At 42.0% G+C, this 20,327-nt stretch overlaps 1 protein-coding gene across 1 annotated transcript in view; it reads left to right on the top strand.

Moving 5' to 3' along the window:
- Positions 1–20,327, top strand: part of LOC128732689 (stromal interaction molecule homolog) — a 77,823-nt gene that overhangs the window by 44,408 nt on the left and 13,088 nt on the right. The window contains exons 7-8 of the mRNA XM_053825990.1: positions 9,835–10,249; positions 10,347–10,508. Coding sequence (XP_053681965.1) covers positions 9,835–10,249; positions 10,347–10,508 — 577 coding nt within the window. The remainder of the gene's footprint in view (positions 1–9,834; positions 10,250–10,346; positions 10,509–20,327) is intronic.

The raw sequence follows: 20,327 nt of genomic DNA on the forward strand, positions 1-20,327 counted from the left end.
AAAAATAGAACAATCTCACCAGCAGTCCTTCGAATGGAATAGAGTTGCTTCTTTTTAGTTTCCATAAGTGCTTCTAATAATTAATTTAATTTTTTCTTCTGGTATCCAATATCCATGTGCAGTATTAATACTCGTATTGGCCAAAGTTTTATATAGCAGGAGGTGCTTCATAAGCTAAAACGAAAAAAATAGTTAAAATAACTTATTTTATGCTTACCTATTAACAAGGTCGTGTGGCTCCGCCGTCTGCGCAAAACCTCGATTTTGAGATCAGGCAGCCGGGAACCACCCAGCATCGCACCTCCTAGCTTGGCTACTCAATAGAGCATTACCGGGTATGGCCACGTGGAGGCGCTAAGTAGGGGCTTGGGATAGCTAGAGGTATATTGGACGCTCCTCATTTGCCTTCTCCATTTCATACCCTGTTTGTCTTAAATTAGCTCTGGTACAAAAACTAGCCTTCATTCATTCGAAAGATGAGAAAATTTTGTACTGAAAATTGGTCTTAAACCTCCTACTTCATGAAATTTAATAACTTTTTAGAAGCAAAAAACTATGAAATAAGTGTTTCTCACGGCGTTTTTATCGAATTTCTCCTGAAAATGAGTGGTAAAACTGATTGCTGTTATTAACCAATTAAAAGCTCTGGTACCGTTCTCCAATTCGTTCTTTGACGTAAAACGCCTACCTCTTTTAGTTTCATTGCAATTTCATTTTAAACGTATGGTTTTCGGTGTTGAGTTAGTATCTGAAAACTGCAGGAATTCATACATCACGCATAGCACACTAGATTACCGCATGCTATGAACACAGTCTGACACGTATGAAAAACAACAACAATGTTTTTCACGAATTGAAGGTTCGCCTTCACTTTTGCTTGCATAATCTTGTAAAACTCAAGTCGCTTATTAGGTTTATTCACTGGCAGCAACTCTTAAGCCTGTAGTGCGGAAAGGATGCATTTTTACCCGGTTCAGCACGTTCCACACCTCCACGGTGACAAGGGACTGTGCCGTAATTTGACTTGCGCTTGTCTTGAAATCATTCCTACCATGATCTGCGAAATTTTATGGTCAATCGCAGACGCCACTTGCTGATGAGGCTGATGTTTTCCTCGAAGCTTCGTTAAAAATAAGGTTCCTTCTTGGAAGCGACGGTGCGTTGTCATAGACGTCCTTCCGGAGAATACATTTTAATACTGCAATCGTTTTCAGAAACTTTCCAGAGACACCCGAGAAGTCAGTTTCGAAACTGTTTTCCATGTGCGTCTAACCGTGTCCGTCGCACGCGTTGAGCTAGTGTGCTATGCGTGATGTATGAGTTCGAGCAGTCTTCCGACATACAGTTTTCAATTAATTCAACGCCCAAAACCATACGTTTCAAATGAAATTGCGATGAAACTAAAAGAGATATGACGTTTTACGTCAAAGAACGAATTGTAGAACGGTACTAGAGCTTCAAGTTGGTAAATGAAAGCAATCAGTTTTACCACACATTTTTAGGAGAAATTCAATAAAAATGCCTAGAGAAGTACCTATTTCAAGACTTTTTGCTTCTAAAAAGTTACTAAATCTTATGAAGTAGGAGGTTTAAAAGCAATTTTCAGTACAAAATTTTCTCTGCTTTCGAATGAAAATAACAGAATTGAGCTAGTATAGTTTTTGTACCAGATCTAATAAATAAGCGAAAACTAAAAATGTTTAAAAACTCAGTAATGACTTAGATTTGACCATATGCGTAGACGGATTTTTTTTCGTCAAATGTAATCCTCTATCACCTTCTGAAATATCTGCACTAAGCTACCTAACACCCTGCATACTAGTTGACGGATGGAAATACTTCGGAGAGAAAAAAAACAAAGCTATAACAAAATTATTACGCACGGTAGTGGTTAATCACGAGACTTGCCTGAGCGATTGTCGGCAACGGAGCGAGTAAATAATAGTCTATCTTCTTGACGGTAGAAGAAAGAAAGAGCAGTCATACAAAAATAATATCGTCGCATAGGAAGTGCGTGTTGCGTATACGGAGAATGATAGAATTGGGAGAATAAAACCAAACTAGCCTAACGGGCGGTAGTAGTTTAGTGAGTAAAACCATCCGGTTTTACTTTAGTAGTTTAGTTTAGTAGTTTAGTGAGTAAAACCATCCGGGTACCATCCGAAAGAGCGTGGTTGCAAACCCCAGCTGCCGGCGTTTCAAAACAATTATTGTCCGTTTCTCCGGAATAAACTCTCGGTTAATTTATGTACACTTTGGCAGCAGTTCGAATAAAACTGAGCGCTAATCGACCTAAACCAGGTTCGATTATAAATTCGTTGTAATATTCCGAGTGTTCTCCTGTTTCGAAGAGGTTTCAGTAAGAACGAACGTATACGTGGAGCGTTAGTCATTGCAGTAATGCGGCTTTAGATCTGTGTAAGATTTGTTGTTGCAATTCACGATGCTGGTTCCAGTTATTCCTTTATAGGGAGGAAAAGAAACGGTCCGACATGGCTGCCTTGTCGAACTTCCAACTTAAATGGAAACGAAGACGAAACATAATCTCCCTTATTAACGAACATATTCCGTCGAAGTCTGACACAAACGCAACCAAGAGTGTAGCTTCCATCAAATTATGGTGATATACATCATAAGCTAACACACTGAAGTCGCTTTTTACGTGGTTTGTTTTTTACGCGACTATTTTTACGCGAATTTCGGAATTTACGCGTTTTTTTTTACGCGAATTTCGGAATTTACGCGTTTTTTTTACGCAAATTTCGGAATTTATGCGGTTTTTTTTACGCGATTTTCGGAATTTACGCAGTTTCTTACGCGAATTTCGGAATTTACGCGGTTTTTTACGCGATTTTCGGAATTTACGCGGTTTTTTTACATGATTTTCGGAATTTACGCGGATGTGCTCAAAATGTCTATTTTTTCGCGTAGTGTTGAGATCCACAAAGTTTTTTTACGCGAAATTTTGGTTTTTTCACGCGAATTTCGGAATTTACGCGGTTTTTTTTACGCGAATTTCGGAATTCACGCGGGTTTTTTACGCAAATTTCGGACTTCACGCAGTTTTTTACGCGATTTTTGGAATTTACGCGGAATTTTTTACGCGAATTTCGGAATTTACGCGTTTTTTTCACGCGAGTTTCGGAATTTACGCGGTTTTTTACGCGAATTTAGGAATTTACGCAGTTTTTTACGCGATTTTTGGAATTTACGCTGATTTTTTTTACGCGAATTTCGGAATTCACGCGGTTTTTATGCAAATTTCGGACTTTACGCGGTTTTGTTACGCGATTTTTTCACGGTTTACGCGGTTTTTTCACGCGGTTTTCGAAATTTACGCGGTTTTTTACGCGAATTTTGGAATTCACGCGGGTTTTTTACGCAAATTTCTGACTACGTAGTTTTTTACGCGGTTTTTTCACGCGAATTTCGGAATTCACGCGGGTTTTTACGCAAATTTCGGACTTCACGCGGTTTTTTACGCGATTTTTGGAATTTACGCGGATTTTTTTTCACGCGAATTTCGAAATTTACGCGGTTTTTTCACGCGAATTTCGGAATTTACGCGGTTTTTTACACGAATTTCGGAATTCACGCGGGTTTTTTACACGCAAATTTCGGACTTTACGCAGTTTTTTACGCGATTTTTGGAATTTACGCGGATTTTTTTACGCGAATTTCAGAATTTACGCGAATTTCGGAATTTACGCGGAATTTTCACGCGAATTTCGGAATTTACGCGGTTTTTTTTACGCGAATCTCGGAATTTACGCGGTTTTTTTACGCGAATTTCGGAATTCACGCGGTTTTTTTCACGCGAATTTCGGAATTCACGCGGTTTGTTTCTACGCGACTATTCTTACGCGAATTTCGGAATTTACGCGTTTTTTTTTCACGCGAATTTCGGAATTCACGCGGTTTTTTTTTACGCGAATTTCGGAATTTACTCGGTTTTTTCACGCGAATTTCGGAATTTACGCGCTTTTTTCACGCGAATTTCGGAATTTACGCGGTTTTTCACGCGAATTTCGGAATTTACGCGAATTTCGGAATTCACGCGGGTTTTTTTTACGCAAATTTCGGACTTTACGCAGTTTTTTACGCGATTTTTGGAATTTTCGCGATTTTTTACGCGAATTTCGGAATTCACGCGGGTTTTTTTACGCAAACAAGTTTTTTACGCGGTTTTTGGAATTTACGCGGATTTTTTTACGCGAATTTCGGAATTTACGCGGTTTGTTTCTACGCGACTATTCTTACGCGAATTTCGGAATTGACGCGGTTTTTTTCACGCGAATTTCGGAATTTACTCGGTTTTTTCACGCGAATTTCGGAATTCACGCGGTTTTTTCACGCGATTTTCGGAATTTACGCGGTTTTTTCACGCGAATTTCGGAATTACCCGTTTTTTTACGCGAATTTCGGAATTCACGCGGGTGTTTTTACGCAAATTTCGGACTTTACGCAGGTTTTTACGCGATTTTTGGAATTTACGCGGATTTTTTTACGTGAATTTTGGAATTTACGTGGTTTTTTACGCGATTTTCGGAATTTATGCGGATGTGCTCAAAATGTCTATTTTCTCGCGTAGTGTTGAAATCCACAAAGTTTTTTTTACGCGAAATTTCGGAATTTACACGGTTTTTTAACGCGAATTTCGGAATTTACGCGGTTTTAATTTACGCGGGACGTATCCTTCGCGTAAAAAGCGACTTGAGTGTAAACGAAAATTACAGTGGCTTTACTATTAGTTCTCTTCACCGGGGTCCGAGCAGGTTTGAAATTTCTTAGTCAATGTAAATAGTTTTCAAACCAAGATGAAGGGCGTTTTAATTGAATTAGTAGCTGAGCGTCCGGTCTCAGTCGGGGCTCCTTAGACTCTCGGTCACTTGGACATTTGTTATTGTGATGGAAATTACCATAATGCAAGAAAGAAATCCCATTTTTTTCTCTTTTGAGTGTGTCTACTTTCCTTGTCATCCTCCCCTTGTTGTCCTGCAGCCACTTTCTTTTTTGCTTTTTTAAACCTTGTCAATGGCCATCCTATCTCCATACTTTTCAGACACCACCAGCAGCAAAGTAAATTTCTGGCAATGTATTTAGAGGCAGTCCTACATGTTTCCGGTTTTCGAAAGCAAAGATCGACTAAATATAAGGATTTTTCGTGGCATAACTAGTCTCTCAGCGTCCGAAGCAAGTTGTCCAAAATAATAGTAAGCTCCGTTATTCTCTGCTATATCTCTGTTGATCAACGTGGATTTATGCCAGGACGATCCATTTGCACTAACATTATGAATTTTACGTCTTCTTGTATCTCGCACATGGACCAGAAGGCCCAAATCAAGGTAGTGTACATCGATTTGAAGGCAGCGTTTGACCGTATCGACCATCGGATATTTTTACGAAAACTTTACTGAGTGGCTAAGCTCCTACTTATGCGGTCGAACACTACGTTTACGGCGCAATTCTTGTTTATTCACCCCATTTTCAAATAAATCGGGTGATCCAAAAAGGCAGCAATATGGGCCCACTGCTTTTATCGCTGTACTTCACTGACATCGCTTTGCTTCTGGGTGACGGTTGTAAGTTAGTGTACGCAGACGATCTGAAATTGTATTTAATTGTACGGTCAACTGAAGATTGTCGTAATCTGTAAAAGCTGCTGGATAATTTCGTCAATTGGTGTGAATCGCACGGCTAGTATCTCTAAAGCAACTCGACAGCTCGGCTTTATTTCGAAAATCGGAGGAGATGCTAAGGAACCGGACTGCTGGAAGGATTTGTCCTCGTTTTTGTTGCTGTTATTATTTATTTATGACATTTTACACTTAAGTAGTGCTCAAAACTAGCTATCTACAATAATCCATTCAATGTGCCCTCCCCCCCTTTGAAGTCAGGACCAGTTATTGCATTTTCAGATTTGGCAACCCTAGTCCCAACGTCTGAAGGGCTACCACCTAATCAGTGGTGTTGAAAACCATGTACAAGCTTAATCCGCCATAACTAATTACGGTTTACCGAATCGTACGCTGCCTTGAAGCCTCTAAACAAATAGAGAACGGTAGAATTCTCGGAATTTATTGAGAATCTGTCGTAAAGTGTATATGTGGAGCGACTTTCTCGAAAACCGCTCTGAAATTCGCCAAGAAAAGTCTCCTGCCTCAGTTTATGAAGAAAAAACACCTTGCGGAAGAGAATTTTGTATGCAGGATTGTGGAGAGTAGTGCCCGATGATTGCTGCTTTTTGTAAACAGGGCCCATGAGACCTTCCAACCAGTTTGTAGGTAGTTCCTCAAGCACAATTCAGCCGTTCGCATTGGTTGTGAGTAATCGTTTTCAACACATCAAACTTTACAAAATCTTTGTGTAATCAGATTCCTCTTGTTGTCGTTGCACATAAGAGGAATTGGCACGATCGTACAAGCTTCTCGTATCGTGGCTCTCGCAGCAACTCTCTGCCTCTGCAAGATGGCGTTCCCGGTGCTGGCGTTTCGTAAGTCGGTGGAGCCTCCTTTCGGCAACTCTTGCGTCTCTATGTCTCTCTCTGCTTTGGTGTATCAAAGAGGCAGCTAACACGTGAGTTCTGACTCGATTCTTCTCGAAACAAAGCAGTTGTATCGACAGGTCTCATCTACTTAATTACTTATTTAATTGGCTTTGTGTTCTAAGACAAAGCTTGATAAACAAATGTATTCGGTCGTGGTCTACCGCTCTCCAATTTCTTGGGCAAAACTCTCCGTCAGATCGCGCTCCACTTGGTTTAACCATTTTGCTCACCGCGCTTCTGGTCGTCTTGTTCCTACCGAATTTGAACAAACACCATCCTTGCAGGGTAGTTGTCCAACATTCCGTGCCAATCGTATTTGCCCAGCTTTAGACACCTTTTGAATCCTGATTTCGCCATAGAGCTTCATCCTTCGCCTCCATACTCCGTTCTCCTGTACGCCGCCGAAGATCATTCTCAGCAGTCGTCTTTCGAAAACTCCGAGCACTCTTAGCTTAGATCCTCCAGGAGCACTGTTCACGTTTCATGCCTAAAGAGAAAAACCTGCTCGTCACACGAGGAGAAGCCGTTCTCGTTCATGATTTTCCATATCTCTTTTCGGTCGACGGTATCATATGCAGCTTTGAAGTCAGCGAACGCACAGTGCGTGAGAATTCTGTTTGTTGATCGTCCGCTAACGAAACCGGCTTGATAAATTCCTACAAATCAGTTCGCAATTGGTAATAGTCGGCAGAGAATGATTTGGAACATCACTTTGCAGTCGGCATTAAGAATGGTGATCGCTAACCAGCTTATCACCAGCTTATTACAACAGTGGCTGCAAGAAATGCGTCCCTACCGGCGTAGTCGGCCACTAGTTCCTTACTTACAAAGCAGAGATCTATGGTAAACGACCGTTTTCGTTGAAGATCCCACTTAGCTGTCCCTAAATAAGCTGGACTAAATGCGTCTAACAGACATCTGAATGGAAGATTGTTACCAGAGCAAGTCACGTTCGAATGAAGCAAAAGCAATGAGTTTCTGTTGCTGTTGCTGCTTCGATGTTGGAAGTTTCCGATAACGAAGATGTTATCTCTAGCCTTTGACATTGATGATGACTCGGTCTGGATACACTTGTAGCTAGTTACTTCGAGAGCGGATGGCTAGCGAAACGTACTGAGCTCTTGTCACCATTGGTCAAGGATCGGTACGGTACTGTCTTTTTTAAAAATGTTCAACGGCGAACGTTCCATTGAGTCAGGTCTCCCAAAAGGCGTAGATAAGTCATAGACGCAACTTATTCCTCTAACGTTTTGATAATACAGCAATAGGACGAAATGACTAACATTGCTGTTAGCAATTGCTTCAGACGATTATGATGTCGCTTCCGATGGATCCGATCCGATCGGGAGCTACCGCTGAAGGTAGCTCTGCTGGATCTGAGGTCTTTTCCGATCAAAAAACCGACGACTGGATGTAACCTTCCTGCCGATTCTAGATGATTTGGGTGTGCAGCAGTTAGTTAGATGTCGGTAATGTCTCCCGTTTGACACGTCTCTGCTCTCGTCGAAGATATTTTTTTTATTTGGTTTATGATAATTAAATACAGTTTTCCATGTACTTGTTTAAATCCTGCAAATTTCTGAAAACGTAAAAAACCGAGTAATTAGGACTAAAGTGTGTCCCACACATCAAATTGCATCACGAAAGAACTGCTGTAGAAAATTACCCATAGGGTATTTTCTCTTGAAAATTTGGGTAGAAGTAGTTCAGAGTGTATGGTTTACACTGTATTTTTATCGCGGTCAGTTTTTCGAGAAAATTGGAAAAAATGGCGTCACCCGAAAAGCAACGCGGCGAATTTATTTTGCGCAAGCACCTGGAAAATTCCCGGCTCTCTCATCATGGATGATGAGACCAGCATCAAGGCGGACTTCCGGCAGCTCCCGGGGCTACTGTACTTTATCGCCCAGCACAGGTTTGATGTTCCGGAGGAAGTAAGGATGCAGAAACTTTCAAAGTTTGCCCAGAAATACATGATTTGGCAAGCGATCTGCTAATGCGGAAAACAGAGTGCACTGTTCGTGACTACCGGGACTGTAAATGGGCAGATCTACTTCGAGCTTTGTGTCACTATTCAAAGGATCTCCTGGAGTGGTACGAAGTCAATGAGGTTACTTTCGTATCCAAGCACATAAACCCCCCAACGCACCGGAACTAAGGCCCAATGAAAAATACTGGCCTATTATGAAGCAGGCACTACGTAGGGAAGCATCCTAAGGAGGTCAAATCTGGGGAAGACATGAAGAAAAAGTGGGTAGAAGCTGCAGCGAGATGTCGCTCAAAACTTTTTGAGTGGAGTGGAGTTAATTGTCTGTAAAGGATCGGTCAATTAGGTAATTTTCTGCAGCGTTTCTTCCGTGATTCAATTTTATTTAGTAAAAGTACCCCTGATTTTTTGTTGAAATGCCATAAGTCACATCTAGAAATCAAACAGGATCGCAGTAGCCAGGCACAAAATGTTCCTATCATTTGACATATGACCACGTGCAATCATTTTTAATGAAAACAGTGAAATATTTCAGCAGTGTTAGGCAAGGTGATTTTTTTCTTCTTTTTATTATAAGGTAATTTGCAGCAGAATTTTGTTAATTAGAATAAAATTCGTCATTCGAACTGTGTTGTACAAAACCTACTTCTGGGCTTTACGTAAGTGCAAGTCGAAACAACAACAATTGAAGTGTTCTTTTGTGTATAGCAAGTTAATAGAGTAAGGTCAATAAGTATTCATCTCGATTCCAATCTGATCAAACCTGTTCTACTCAGAATGCCTATCCTGAATTTTCATCGGAACAGGATTTTTGACCAAAAAAGGGTTTGATCAAAATTTTAAATTGAGGCCTGTACAAACGTCGACACATCGTCTATCGTTGATTTAATTCCGTAATCTTTCACACTGTGCAAGCAAGCAAAGGCACCATACAGTTCATCTCTAACTTTACATAATATTCCCGTCTAATAAGTTTTGCAACTAGTTTTCGGATTGGTTTTCGGCACAGTATGTTACTTTCTTTTCGCAACGTGACTCACTGTACAATATATTGCAGCCTATTTTTCCCTCGCACACACACAATCGCTCTTAGTAATCACCTAGTTTTCTTTATTAGTGTAGCTTCCATTTCCTGTATCATCATTTTCATCACCGAGCAGCTATTGTACTCCTATTTAGTACCTTTTTTCGGTAACGTATTTTTCCGTTTCGATTTTTCTTTCTCTTCCATGTTTATCGTTTGCTCGTGTACTTTTGCTATCGATAAAACGAACGGCCTTCGGACCTCCGGCAACAACAGGTTTGTACGATGGAATCTGCCGCGGTGCCCGGGACGATTCATCCGCCAGCGATGATGGCGAACGGGCCGAACGGGACACCGTGACGTTCATCGTTGGCGGAGGCGGTCTGGGCACTTCCAGCTTGCAGCTTGGCGCCCTGAACACCCTCAACACCGGCATTGTAACGCCGACGACGGCGATGGCCTACCTGGGCAACAACAGTCAGCTGTTCGGTCAGCAGCTGCAGCACCAACAGAACACACCATCACCGACACTGTCCCTGCACCAGTTCCACCATGGCGGCAGCAACAGCAGCAACAGTCTCAACTATTCCGGTTCGGTTTCGTCTACCACACCTTCTTCACCGCTGTCGTCTCCGTTCACCTACGCCAGTCTGCCGGGCCAGCAGCAACAGCAACCAAACATGAACGATAGGTAAGCGATCCGATTTGTGCATGCGAGTGTGCAGCAAAAGTTTCCAAAACTTTTTTTCCTATTATAATTGTTTTTATCTCACAAAACACAACACCAGTTCACAAAGTTTACACGATGAAACGTTGATCTCTTCGTCGACCGAGCGGATAGTTCCGCCCCGTGGAAAGAAGGCACCGGTCAAGATGCCCCAGACCAGCGTGTCGAGCGGTCTGGGGAAGACTCCGATGCCGCCACCCCGGAAAACGATGTCCTCCCAAAGGTAAGATTGCTTTTGTGCTAAACTTTGCCCCTTGCATGCTATTGTTATTGACGTAGATTATCAAATTTGTTAGTTTAAATTGTTCTATATCACACCGTTACTGTTATAATTGTTAGTTTTTGGTAATCTCCTATTCATTTGTTCTCTCACCCCAGACGTTACAATCTGCTGCAGCAGGATAAGACCAGTAGTAACAGTAGTAGTAAGAGTGATCTTACCGATCCTTCTTGTTCCACTTAGTGGTGCGTGCGTGGCACAGTAGATGGCAGTTTGAAAAGTTGAAGAAGATAGTATTCCCACACTGAGTTATAAACACACAGTGGACAACACAGAGTGTATTTATCGAAAATTTAGAGAACTATAAGAATACGTACCCCAAAGACAGAGAAATGTGCGATTTTTTTGTTTTTTGTTTGGGTGAAAAAGACGAATTGTTCGAGTGATGATGCACAGAAAGGTTTCCTAGCTGTGTTTTCCAGTAGATTCGAAACCGTGAGTGATTTCTGCTTTGGTTTAGTTTGATTGAGAGTAGTTTCGGTTTAGTTCCTCTTCTACTATAGATACTTGTAGTAGTTTGCGCTAGCTTTAAACTGAGCTTAATTGCCTTCTATTATTTTCTCTTTGCTTTCGTTTTAAGCTATGTTTGAGTTGATTGTAGTAAACAGTACCTTTCGGAAGCTTATTCGGAAAAATAGCAGCGATTTCTGAACATTTAATGTAAATTGGAATGGCTTTGTAGTGTGTTAGTTCAGCTTTAGTCGGTGCTACGAGGGCACAAAATATCCTAATCTTCCTCGGATGTGTGTTTCCATTCAAGAAGGAATATGCACAATTTCAATATGGAACTTTTCTACTTGCCTCGTTGTGTGTTTCTCAGTTGAAGAGCAATAATGGTTTTCATACTGATCAGCAATCCAACTGATCAGCAGCTTTTAGCAGTGCAAATCAGGAGTTTTACAGAGTTTTGAGACTATGATGCGTTATGCGTGGATAATTTTGTGATTTTGTGTAAGAAAAGTCCTATAAACGGTCAACCTTTACGATTTGTTACTAATTCTTCTGGTTTTCACAGCTGTAATTCCGCAAGCATAATTGGAGATATACGGATGTAGAATTACCCTCTCTAATCAAGTTCATGCCTCAATCTCTCAAAGGATGTGTTTTTCTTTAGGAAAACACAGTCTGGTCAAAGTTTAAACTTATTTTTATGCATGTGACGGAACTATTTTGTGAATCCGATGGCGTATATAGAAACAAACATCGAGAATCACTACGAGCTGACATGGACACATTAGAAATACCGTGGAAACAAACTGCCATGGTCTGTTGTCGCTGAAAAGGACGACTTTTGAAACAGCACAGAAGAAGACAAAAAGAAGAACCTAATTAACTGCGAAGAAATTACTTTACTTTGCGGGATAAATTTTGCAAACAAACCGTAGGGGCATCCATGGGAAACCCGTTATCATGTGCGTTATTCATCATTGAGAAAAGACTAGAAGAAAAGCAGCTACTACAATAGTACATTTTTAGTGGCTATACGTTGATGACGTCTTCAGCAATACCAAAAACGAGAAACTCGAAGCAATTTTAGCAGTTTTAAGTCAGAGTCCAGTTGCTTTTTTTACTGATTTCAGTACTTATTGCCACGTAGAATCGCGTATCTAGTTTTGCTGTTGAACTAGATCCGACTGTAATTCTATCACATAAAATGTTGTTTACGGTGAATTTCATTATCAGTGAACTTTATAAGTATATTATCGACTCTTTACGACCTTTAATTTAATAGCGAAAATAGTTGGTTAATTTCATGCTCAAATGTTTACGTTGGCATCACTCCACATAAACGTCCGTTCCCTTGGCAACGTACAACAACGACGGTCGCGGATTTGGAATTGCAATAGAAACGAAGTGAAGTTTTTCTCATCAATTCAAGTGAATAGTTTGGGCAAAATCAATATAATATCTTACTAAATAACTGTTTGGGTGGTAAATTAAAGTTTTCTGTGCCTTAAGTTAAGTTTCGCGAGTGAAGTAAGGAATGGAACGGCCCAAAAAAATTAATGAAAATCGATGGCGAAAAAGTGAAAATATAGTGATGAATTTTAATTGGGCAGAAATCTCAATATTTAGTGTAATTTATGCCCCAAAAAGTAATATTCGACTAGCAGGTTAGTTGAACTGATTTTATTTTTTGACATGGTTTCCCGAGTCTATGGGAGCATGTTAATGTACTGAAGAAGGGAAGGGAAGGGTGATATTCGGTGCCATACTGACTGCCATAAATGTACTCTGACGACCTTGTCGTTAAATAGCATAGAGAAAACTTCCCGTCTACCACAATTAACTCCGTCAAAGCCACGAGAATGACCATCTTACTTACTTATTGATTCATTTTCGCCTTTTCGGCAGATTAAAATGCAGAACATCCGACGGATTCACGTCAACAGCCGAGATGTCGTTGGCTAAGCTGCGTCGCCATGAGTCTCTAGCGTCTGTCTCTTCTTCGTTGTCCTTGTGGATTCCGGTCAAGCCCCTCTGGGCAGACCTCGTTCACTCTTTTGCTCAGGACTGGCCATCGGTAGTACCTATTTTGCACGACGAAACATTACAAAGCATGTTGATAAACGAGCGATCTACCCGGGGACCAAACGTCGATTCGGGCCACTATCTCGTAGTAAAAAAGCTTCTCAACCTGTTGTCCAACGGTTACGGCTAAACGGTGATCAGTTCTACAGTGCGAGAGGTATTGGGTGCTACAGGGTTCGGCACTTGAAGTGTAACCTCGGAAGTAAACCTAGGAATGCTCATAGACCGTAAAGGTGTCCCAACACCTGATTCCAAGAGATCCGACGAGAAACCGGGTTGCTGAAGACCAACAAAGTGGCCGATAAGGACCGCCCACCAGCCGAGCTTTATAAACATGGCCGAGAAACGCTGGCAATGGTTTTATACTGGGTTATTTGCCGGTGATTTGGGAGGAAAAGCTATCGGAGGAATGGATGGAAGGAGTGGTTTGCCCCATCTACAAAAAGGGTGTTCAGCTCGACTGCTAAACTATCGTAGCATTGTTTGGCAGCTTCAAAGCAGCATACGATACAGTCGAGCGAGACTAGTTATGGCAGATATTACATCTCAGATATGCGCATCTCGTGGGCACTCTTGTGTGCTTTCGAGACGCGGAGCGGGTTGACACAGGAGTGAGGATTGGGCTAAAAATAAATGCGTCGAAGACCAAATACATGAAAGGAAGAAGCTCAAAGGATACAAACGCGTGCCCACCACGGAAACTAACCGTTGACGAAGACGAGCTAGAAGTGATAGATGCTACCTGTATTTGGGATCGCTGGTGACCGTGGGCAACAACACAGATAATGAGATTCAGTGGCGCATTCAAGAAGGAAATCGGGCCTACTTTACCCGTCACAAAACGCTACAATCAAGAACGCCGTACGCCACCGTACGAAGCTGACAATGTAGAAATCCCCTATTAACCCGGTAGTACTTTATGAAATCACACGTACAGAGGATGCAATTCAGATTGCAAACTAATCCAAAAAGCTTTTGGACATTCGTGAACTCTAAGAGGAAAGGATCTTCTATTTCTTCTTGCGTGTTCTTGGGTGGAACGGAATCATTAACTGTGACTGAATCTTGCGAATTGTTTGCTGATCATTTTTCTTCTGTGTTCTCCAGTGGATGTACCACGCAGTCTGATGCTCAAATAGCTGCGTGGTGTCCCCGATGGTGCTGTTGATCTGGACATTTTTGACAACACTCCCGATATGGTCATTTCTGGTGCAAAGAAATTGAAGAACTCCTACTCACCTGAACCTGAGGGTGTTCCGGCTATGATTTTCTGTCGCTGCGCGACTGCTCTTGCCGTACCTCTCAGTCGAATTTTCACCAAATCGTTTGAGTAACGGAGATTTCCAACGCTGTGGAAACAGTCCCAAATGTTTCCCGTATTTAGAAAAGGAGAAAAGCGAGACGTAAGCAACTACTGAGGCATTCTCAGTCTTTTTACTGGATCAAAGCTCTTTGAAATCATCGTAGGTGGTACAATTCTGAACAGCACCAAAAACCACAGTTTTATGCCAGGTCGTTCTGTGGCGATGAATTTGTTGGATTTCACTAGTACCTGCATCTCACAGCTGGAACCCAAATTGACGTTGTGTACACAGGTATTAAGGCCGCTTTCGACACAGTAGATAATCGAATACTCTTGCATAAGCTCTCTAAACACGGTGTATCTGATAGATTGACTTCATGGTTGAGCTCATATCTTACAGACTGTACTTTACGTGTCAAGCTGGATTCCATAGTTTCACGTGCATTCAGTAATACTTCTAGTGTTCCACCAGGCAGTAACCTGGGGCCTTTGCTATTCGCCTTGTACTTTAACGACATTGCCATTCTGCTTGTTTCCGGATGCGTACTGGTATATGCCGACGATCAAAAGATCTACCTTGTTGTGAAATCTATCGCTGATTGCTACCGATTGCAAGCGCTGTTGGACACTTTTGCTGATTGGTGTAATAGAAACAAGCTCACAATAAGCATTGCCAAATGTGTGGTTATAACATTCCACCGATGTAATTAGGCCTTCTCATTTGATTACCGGATAAACGGAGCTATTCTCGGACGCGTCCTCATACCGGAATCCTCATAACCTGTGTTGGAAAGCCGGAATAGAACGTGTTCAACGAAGATTTGTTCGCACTGAGACATCAACCCTAGCATCTACCTCACAATCTTCCCCGCTACGTAGACCTAGACCAGCTTTTGGTTTTGGAGACATTAGAGAGTCGTCGAAGGATTCGACTTCAGCAACTTTTGTGGTCAAGCAGCTTAACATTGACATGGATGCCCCGGCTCTGCTGTCCCGTAGAGTAGGGCGGGGCATAAGTGCGATGTTTGAAGTTGTCATCAATTTTCGTGAGATATACAGAAGGACAACAGCATAATATATTTTATAGTGATGCAGTAACTCAATGTCTTCACATTCAACTATAAATCATCTGCGTTAATAGTGTTTTGTAAAATAAATTCTTCTTTCTTCTGATCAAGTGCAGATTTGCACTTTTACCCCACTAGCAGGGCAAAAGTTCGAAGTTAGAATCCATGAAATTAGCCCAGCAGTAGCTATCAAAACCATATTATCTTCAACCTGCGTTATATTTCGGTAAGGAATATTCTCAATTGGCATCTTTTCTATTTTGCGCTGGTGTATTGCAGCCTCCGTTAGATCGAAACTTTTCCAAACGTTTGTTTTTTGTTTCATCAGCGGAAACACATTGTTTTTCTTCGGCCAACATCTGCAGAGCACACAGTTTTCTGCAGATCTTTCATTTCTAGTATCTGTGATATAGTGCCTGAAGCTGTATATAATTAGCTATACATTTTTGCCTCGTCCATGAATCGCACTTTTGCCCCGTCCGTGAATCGAACTTTTACCCCGCTAGGCGCTTGACGGGGTTAGATTAAATTACGGAAAAGCGAAATACATTTTGTAAATTATTTTCGCCGTATTTTCAAAACAGATATGTGACTGATGTAAAACGCTGCTATAAATTTTCAACAGGCAATATCCTCCTGTTGATATCGTATTTGCCGTATAACGAAAAGTTACATCAAAACCGCCCTAAAGGAACATTTGCACATAACTCAGCAACTATGCTTCGTAAGCAACCAAAGTTTACGTTAGATTGAAGCTGTCAAAGTAGTCACCCATCCATGCCAATGTAGAAAATTTACTCGGAATCTGCACGGATAAATCACTGAATCGCACTTTTACCCGCATCGCACTTTTACCCCTCCTTACTCTATAGGACACGGCAAAGAACATGGGAACGATTAATGGATAACGATTGGAAACTCGGTAGCTACGTCGACTCGGAGTGGAGATTTGTTTATTTGTTTATTTGTTTTACACTCCATCTGACTTATAAGCCTAAATGAATTTACTCTTACAATCTATAACCAATTCAATCTCACCAGCCGTTAAATTTATTCAGTGATTCGCCAAATTGGAAATGTTCCTCAACACAGCTAAAAACTCTGACACACGATGTTATTGGTTCGTTGCGGCCAAATTCGGTACAGGTACAGAAACAGGTTAGCCAGCAACGATGACGGCCTCAAAGTCCTTTCAGATGCACGGAAATTAATAAGCGACAGCAATTTCGGTGAGTCAATTTCGTCGTTTAACAGTTTGGCCACGAACAAAGGCTGTTGTACCTTACGCCGACATCCTAATGTATCTAATCCAAGCAAACGGCAGCGGTTTGGGTCACGCCAAGGCAGATTACGTAGACCCAATCGTATAAACCTTCTCTCGACTCGTTCAATTCGAAGGTTCCAGTAGAGCTGGTGCGGGTTCCAACCTATACATGCGTTTTCGAGGATCGCACGGACTAATGCATAATAGAGTGCTTTGAGACAATGCGGATCATAAAAATTTCGACCTATTTTGGCTATAAATCAAAGCTGGCGCCTGGCTTTTGAGATTATCAGTGCACGATGACGATCAAACGTCATTTTTGAGTCAAGTATGACACCAAGGTCGTTAACGCAATCGAACTTTTTCAATACCTGACCGTCAATTCTGTAGTCATATACGATCGGCGATTTGATACGGTGGAAAGTCATTATCTCACATTTAGTAATACTGATTGTCAAGTAGTTCTATTTACACCAGTTCACAAATCTGCCCAAATGCATCTGAAGACGATGACACACCTCGATGGAACGAATCATCAAGTAAATTTTAAGATCGTCAGCATATACCAGTCTGCAACCAGTTCCTAGAGCAGAGGCAGTATCGTTGAAGAATAAAATAAATAAAAGTGGACCCAAGATACTGCCTTGAGGTACACCGGATTTATTTCGTAGTGCAATTTCGTAGTGTTTCGAAAACAAAAGCTATCTGGTGAAGGTCCGTAGATGCTCGTATATGTGTGTTGAAAAGTAAGGACAAGTTCTTCATCTAAAGTACTGCAGTACTACAGTGCCGAAAACAAGACGTGATAGTCGTCATCGGAGATGCAAATGCGTAGATCGGGAAGTTTGTCTGTCGACCAATGATAACGGTCTAAGCTTCATAAATTTCGCCGCGACAAGAGGTGTGGTTTGGCCATTTGTAGCACTTACTTTGCACGTCTGAATATTTGGTAACACCTGAATGGTCACTCTAGTTTTCAGATCGATTATGCGGTGAACCTTCATTGTCCCATTAAAAGTGCCAACTGCGAGAGAGCTGGTAGGCAGTACGCGTGGAAGACAACGTAACAGTTTCATGTCGAATACCAGAGCGTGACAGATGAGAAGTACCAGGTCAGGTATAAAAAGACTAGAGGTGCGGAAAAAGACACACGCGTACTCGTTCGAACGAACACGCCGGCCTAAGCATCCCTTTCTGATTCTCACTCTGATTTATTCATGCACTGCGACGAGATTTTGCGAGTGAGCTAATAGCCACGGTCGTCGCTCTCGTTCGTCATTGCTGCTGATACCGATCTCTCGCGAGGGCTCACGCTGCCGCCCGTAAGAGAAGAAAAAGTAATGCAAAACCTGTATCCCAGTGCGTACCTAACCCTCACGGGCAGCTGGTTGCTCACGAGTTGTTTGACTCGCGAGTGGGCTGTGTGGAAAGACGATATGAGGCCGTGCGTTCGCGAGTGTGTAGGTAGCAGAATGTCTGCACACAGCAGCGGCGGCAATGTGTCTTGCGCTTGCGTGAATGGCATAAGCGTTGAATGCTATGCTTCTCATATTCGGTCGATTTGCAACATTGTCGCCAGCAACGGCACAGGGAGTTTCTACAAAACGGTGAGGAGTAGGAATTTTGTCATGCCTGTGATGTGCAATCATAGTGCTGGTAAACGGCTTACTGACAAAACGGTGGTAGCAGCCAGGTGAAAGGAGTACTTCTAGACGCTGTCGAATGGAAAGACTAGCACGAAGATTAGCAGTAAGAACATAAGAATTGTGAATCACCAATACAGGAAGTGGTTAAGAAGGCATTCATTGAGCTGAAAAACGGCATCGCTGCTGGGAAGGACGGTATCCCGGTTAAACTTTTAATAGTGTGGTGCACGCAGCTGAACGAAGCAATCTTCCGGATCGTTGTCAGAGTCCAGGCGGAAGTACAAATGCCGGAGAAGAGATTGGCGGCCAGTCACATCATTCACATCACTTTACTCACGGGCTTTATTCTTACAGTCACCTTCACCTCGCCTTCTAGTCCCCATATGGCTTGTTCGCTCACTCAGGTAACCGAAGTCATGTTGGGAACTTTCAGAATCGCAAATTGTGCTCTCACCAAAAAAATTTAGGTGAGCTGACGGTGAGAATAGGGCCCTGAACGGTCTCGTTTGCCTTATTTTTAAAAAAGGCGGTAAAGGCCTTGTTCGTGATCGTCGTTAGGGTAGTCCGGTTACTAACGGGACTGGCTTCTTCACACAGTTAAATAAAACACTATGAGCGCATTGCCTTCATCTGGTGACCAATGATAACGGTTTGAGACTCATAAATTTTGCTGCGGCCTGAGGTATAGCCATTCATAGGGTTTACTACTGTCCACGTCTGAATATTTGAAAACACACCTGGAGGTATCCAAATGGAGACTCTAGCTCCCAGATCGATCATGTCCTGAATGGCAGTCGATACTTTTCGGATGTCATCGAAGTACAGTCTTCTTGGGGACCGCATATGCACTCTGACTATTATCTCGTTCCTCAAGGCAGTGTCTTGGGGCCTTTGCTGTTTGTTCTTTTCATCAACGACGTTTGTGAAAAATTGAAATCACCGAAACTATTATACACTGACGATCCTAAATTTTACCGTGTGATCACAACACTAACAGCCTGCTGTGCGTTTTAGAAGGTTAAGAAAGCAATTATTGAGCTGAAAAACGAAGCAATTATTGAGCTGATGAACGAAGTAATCCACTGGATCACTCTCAGAGTCCAGGCGGAAGAAGGACAGCCGAAGAAGAGGTTGGATGATTTCATTTGCCCTATTTTTAAAACAGGACATCGACAAAAACTATCGAAGTGTAACGTTGCCCGACTCTGTAAGGTGTTCTCCCGTATCTTGTTTTGATACTAGATTGAGACCGTTAGCGGATTCCTTCGATTATCAAACCGCTTTACGTAAGCTACTAGATAAGTTTCAGAAGTATAACGTGCAGACTAATGGTCTGTTTAATGACTTTAAGATGGCGTACGATTAAGTCAAACGAAACGAGCTACAGCAGATAATTCTAGAACATGGGTTTTCGACGAAACTAGTTAAATTAAGTCATACGACGCTGGATATGTCTCAATAATGAGTCAGAACAGCGGGTGAGACCCCAGTCGTTTTCGTGACGTTGGATGGATTGAAGCAAACAGATGCACTTTCTATTTAATCTGTTATTCCACGTTGTCTTTCGATCGGACCAACCGACTGCCAGATTTTTGCCAGGCTTGTTATTCTGTTAACAATCAATCTGGTCTGTTGGAATGTTCTGTTGTATGCAAACCAAAGCTTCCCGCGAGTTTGGAGTCTACCTAGTGGAGACTTGAATTGTACGTGTCTAATCATTTGCCAAATGGAAACTTTACCACAGGTCAAATTGTGTTAATCCAAAAGGTTTGTCCGAAAATACACGACACGCGTTAGCGTCGACTGCAAGGTAGTGTATGATACGATCGATCAAGAAAAGCTGTGACAGATTATGCATGAGCACAAGGTCATTCTGCTGGATTCCGGATTGCGATCAGACCACCCAAACCAGACTGAAAACGAAAGCTAGATAAGTTGAACTGTGAATTA

This window comes from Sabethes cyaneus, chromosome 1, assembly GCF_943734655.1.
Source record: "Sabethes cyaneus chromosome 1, idSabCyanKW18_F2, whole genome shotgun sequence".
Taxonomy (NCBI): domain Eukaryota; kingdom Metazoa; phylum Arthropoda; class Insecta; order Diptera; family Culicidae; genus Sabethes; species Sabethes cyaneus.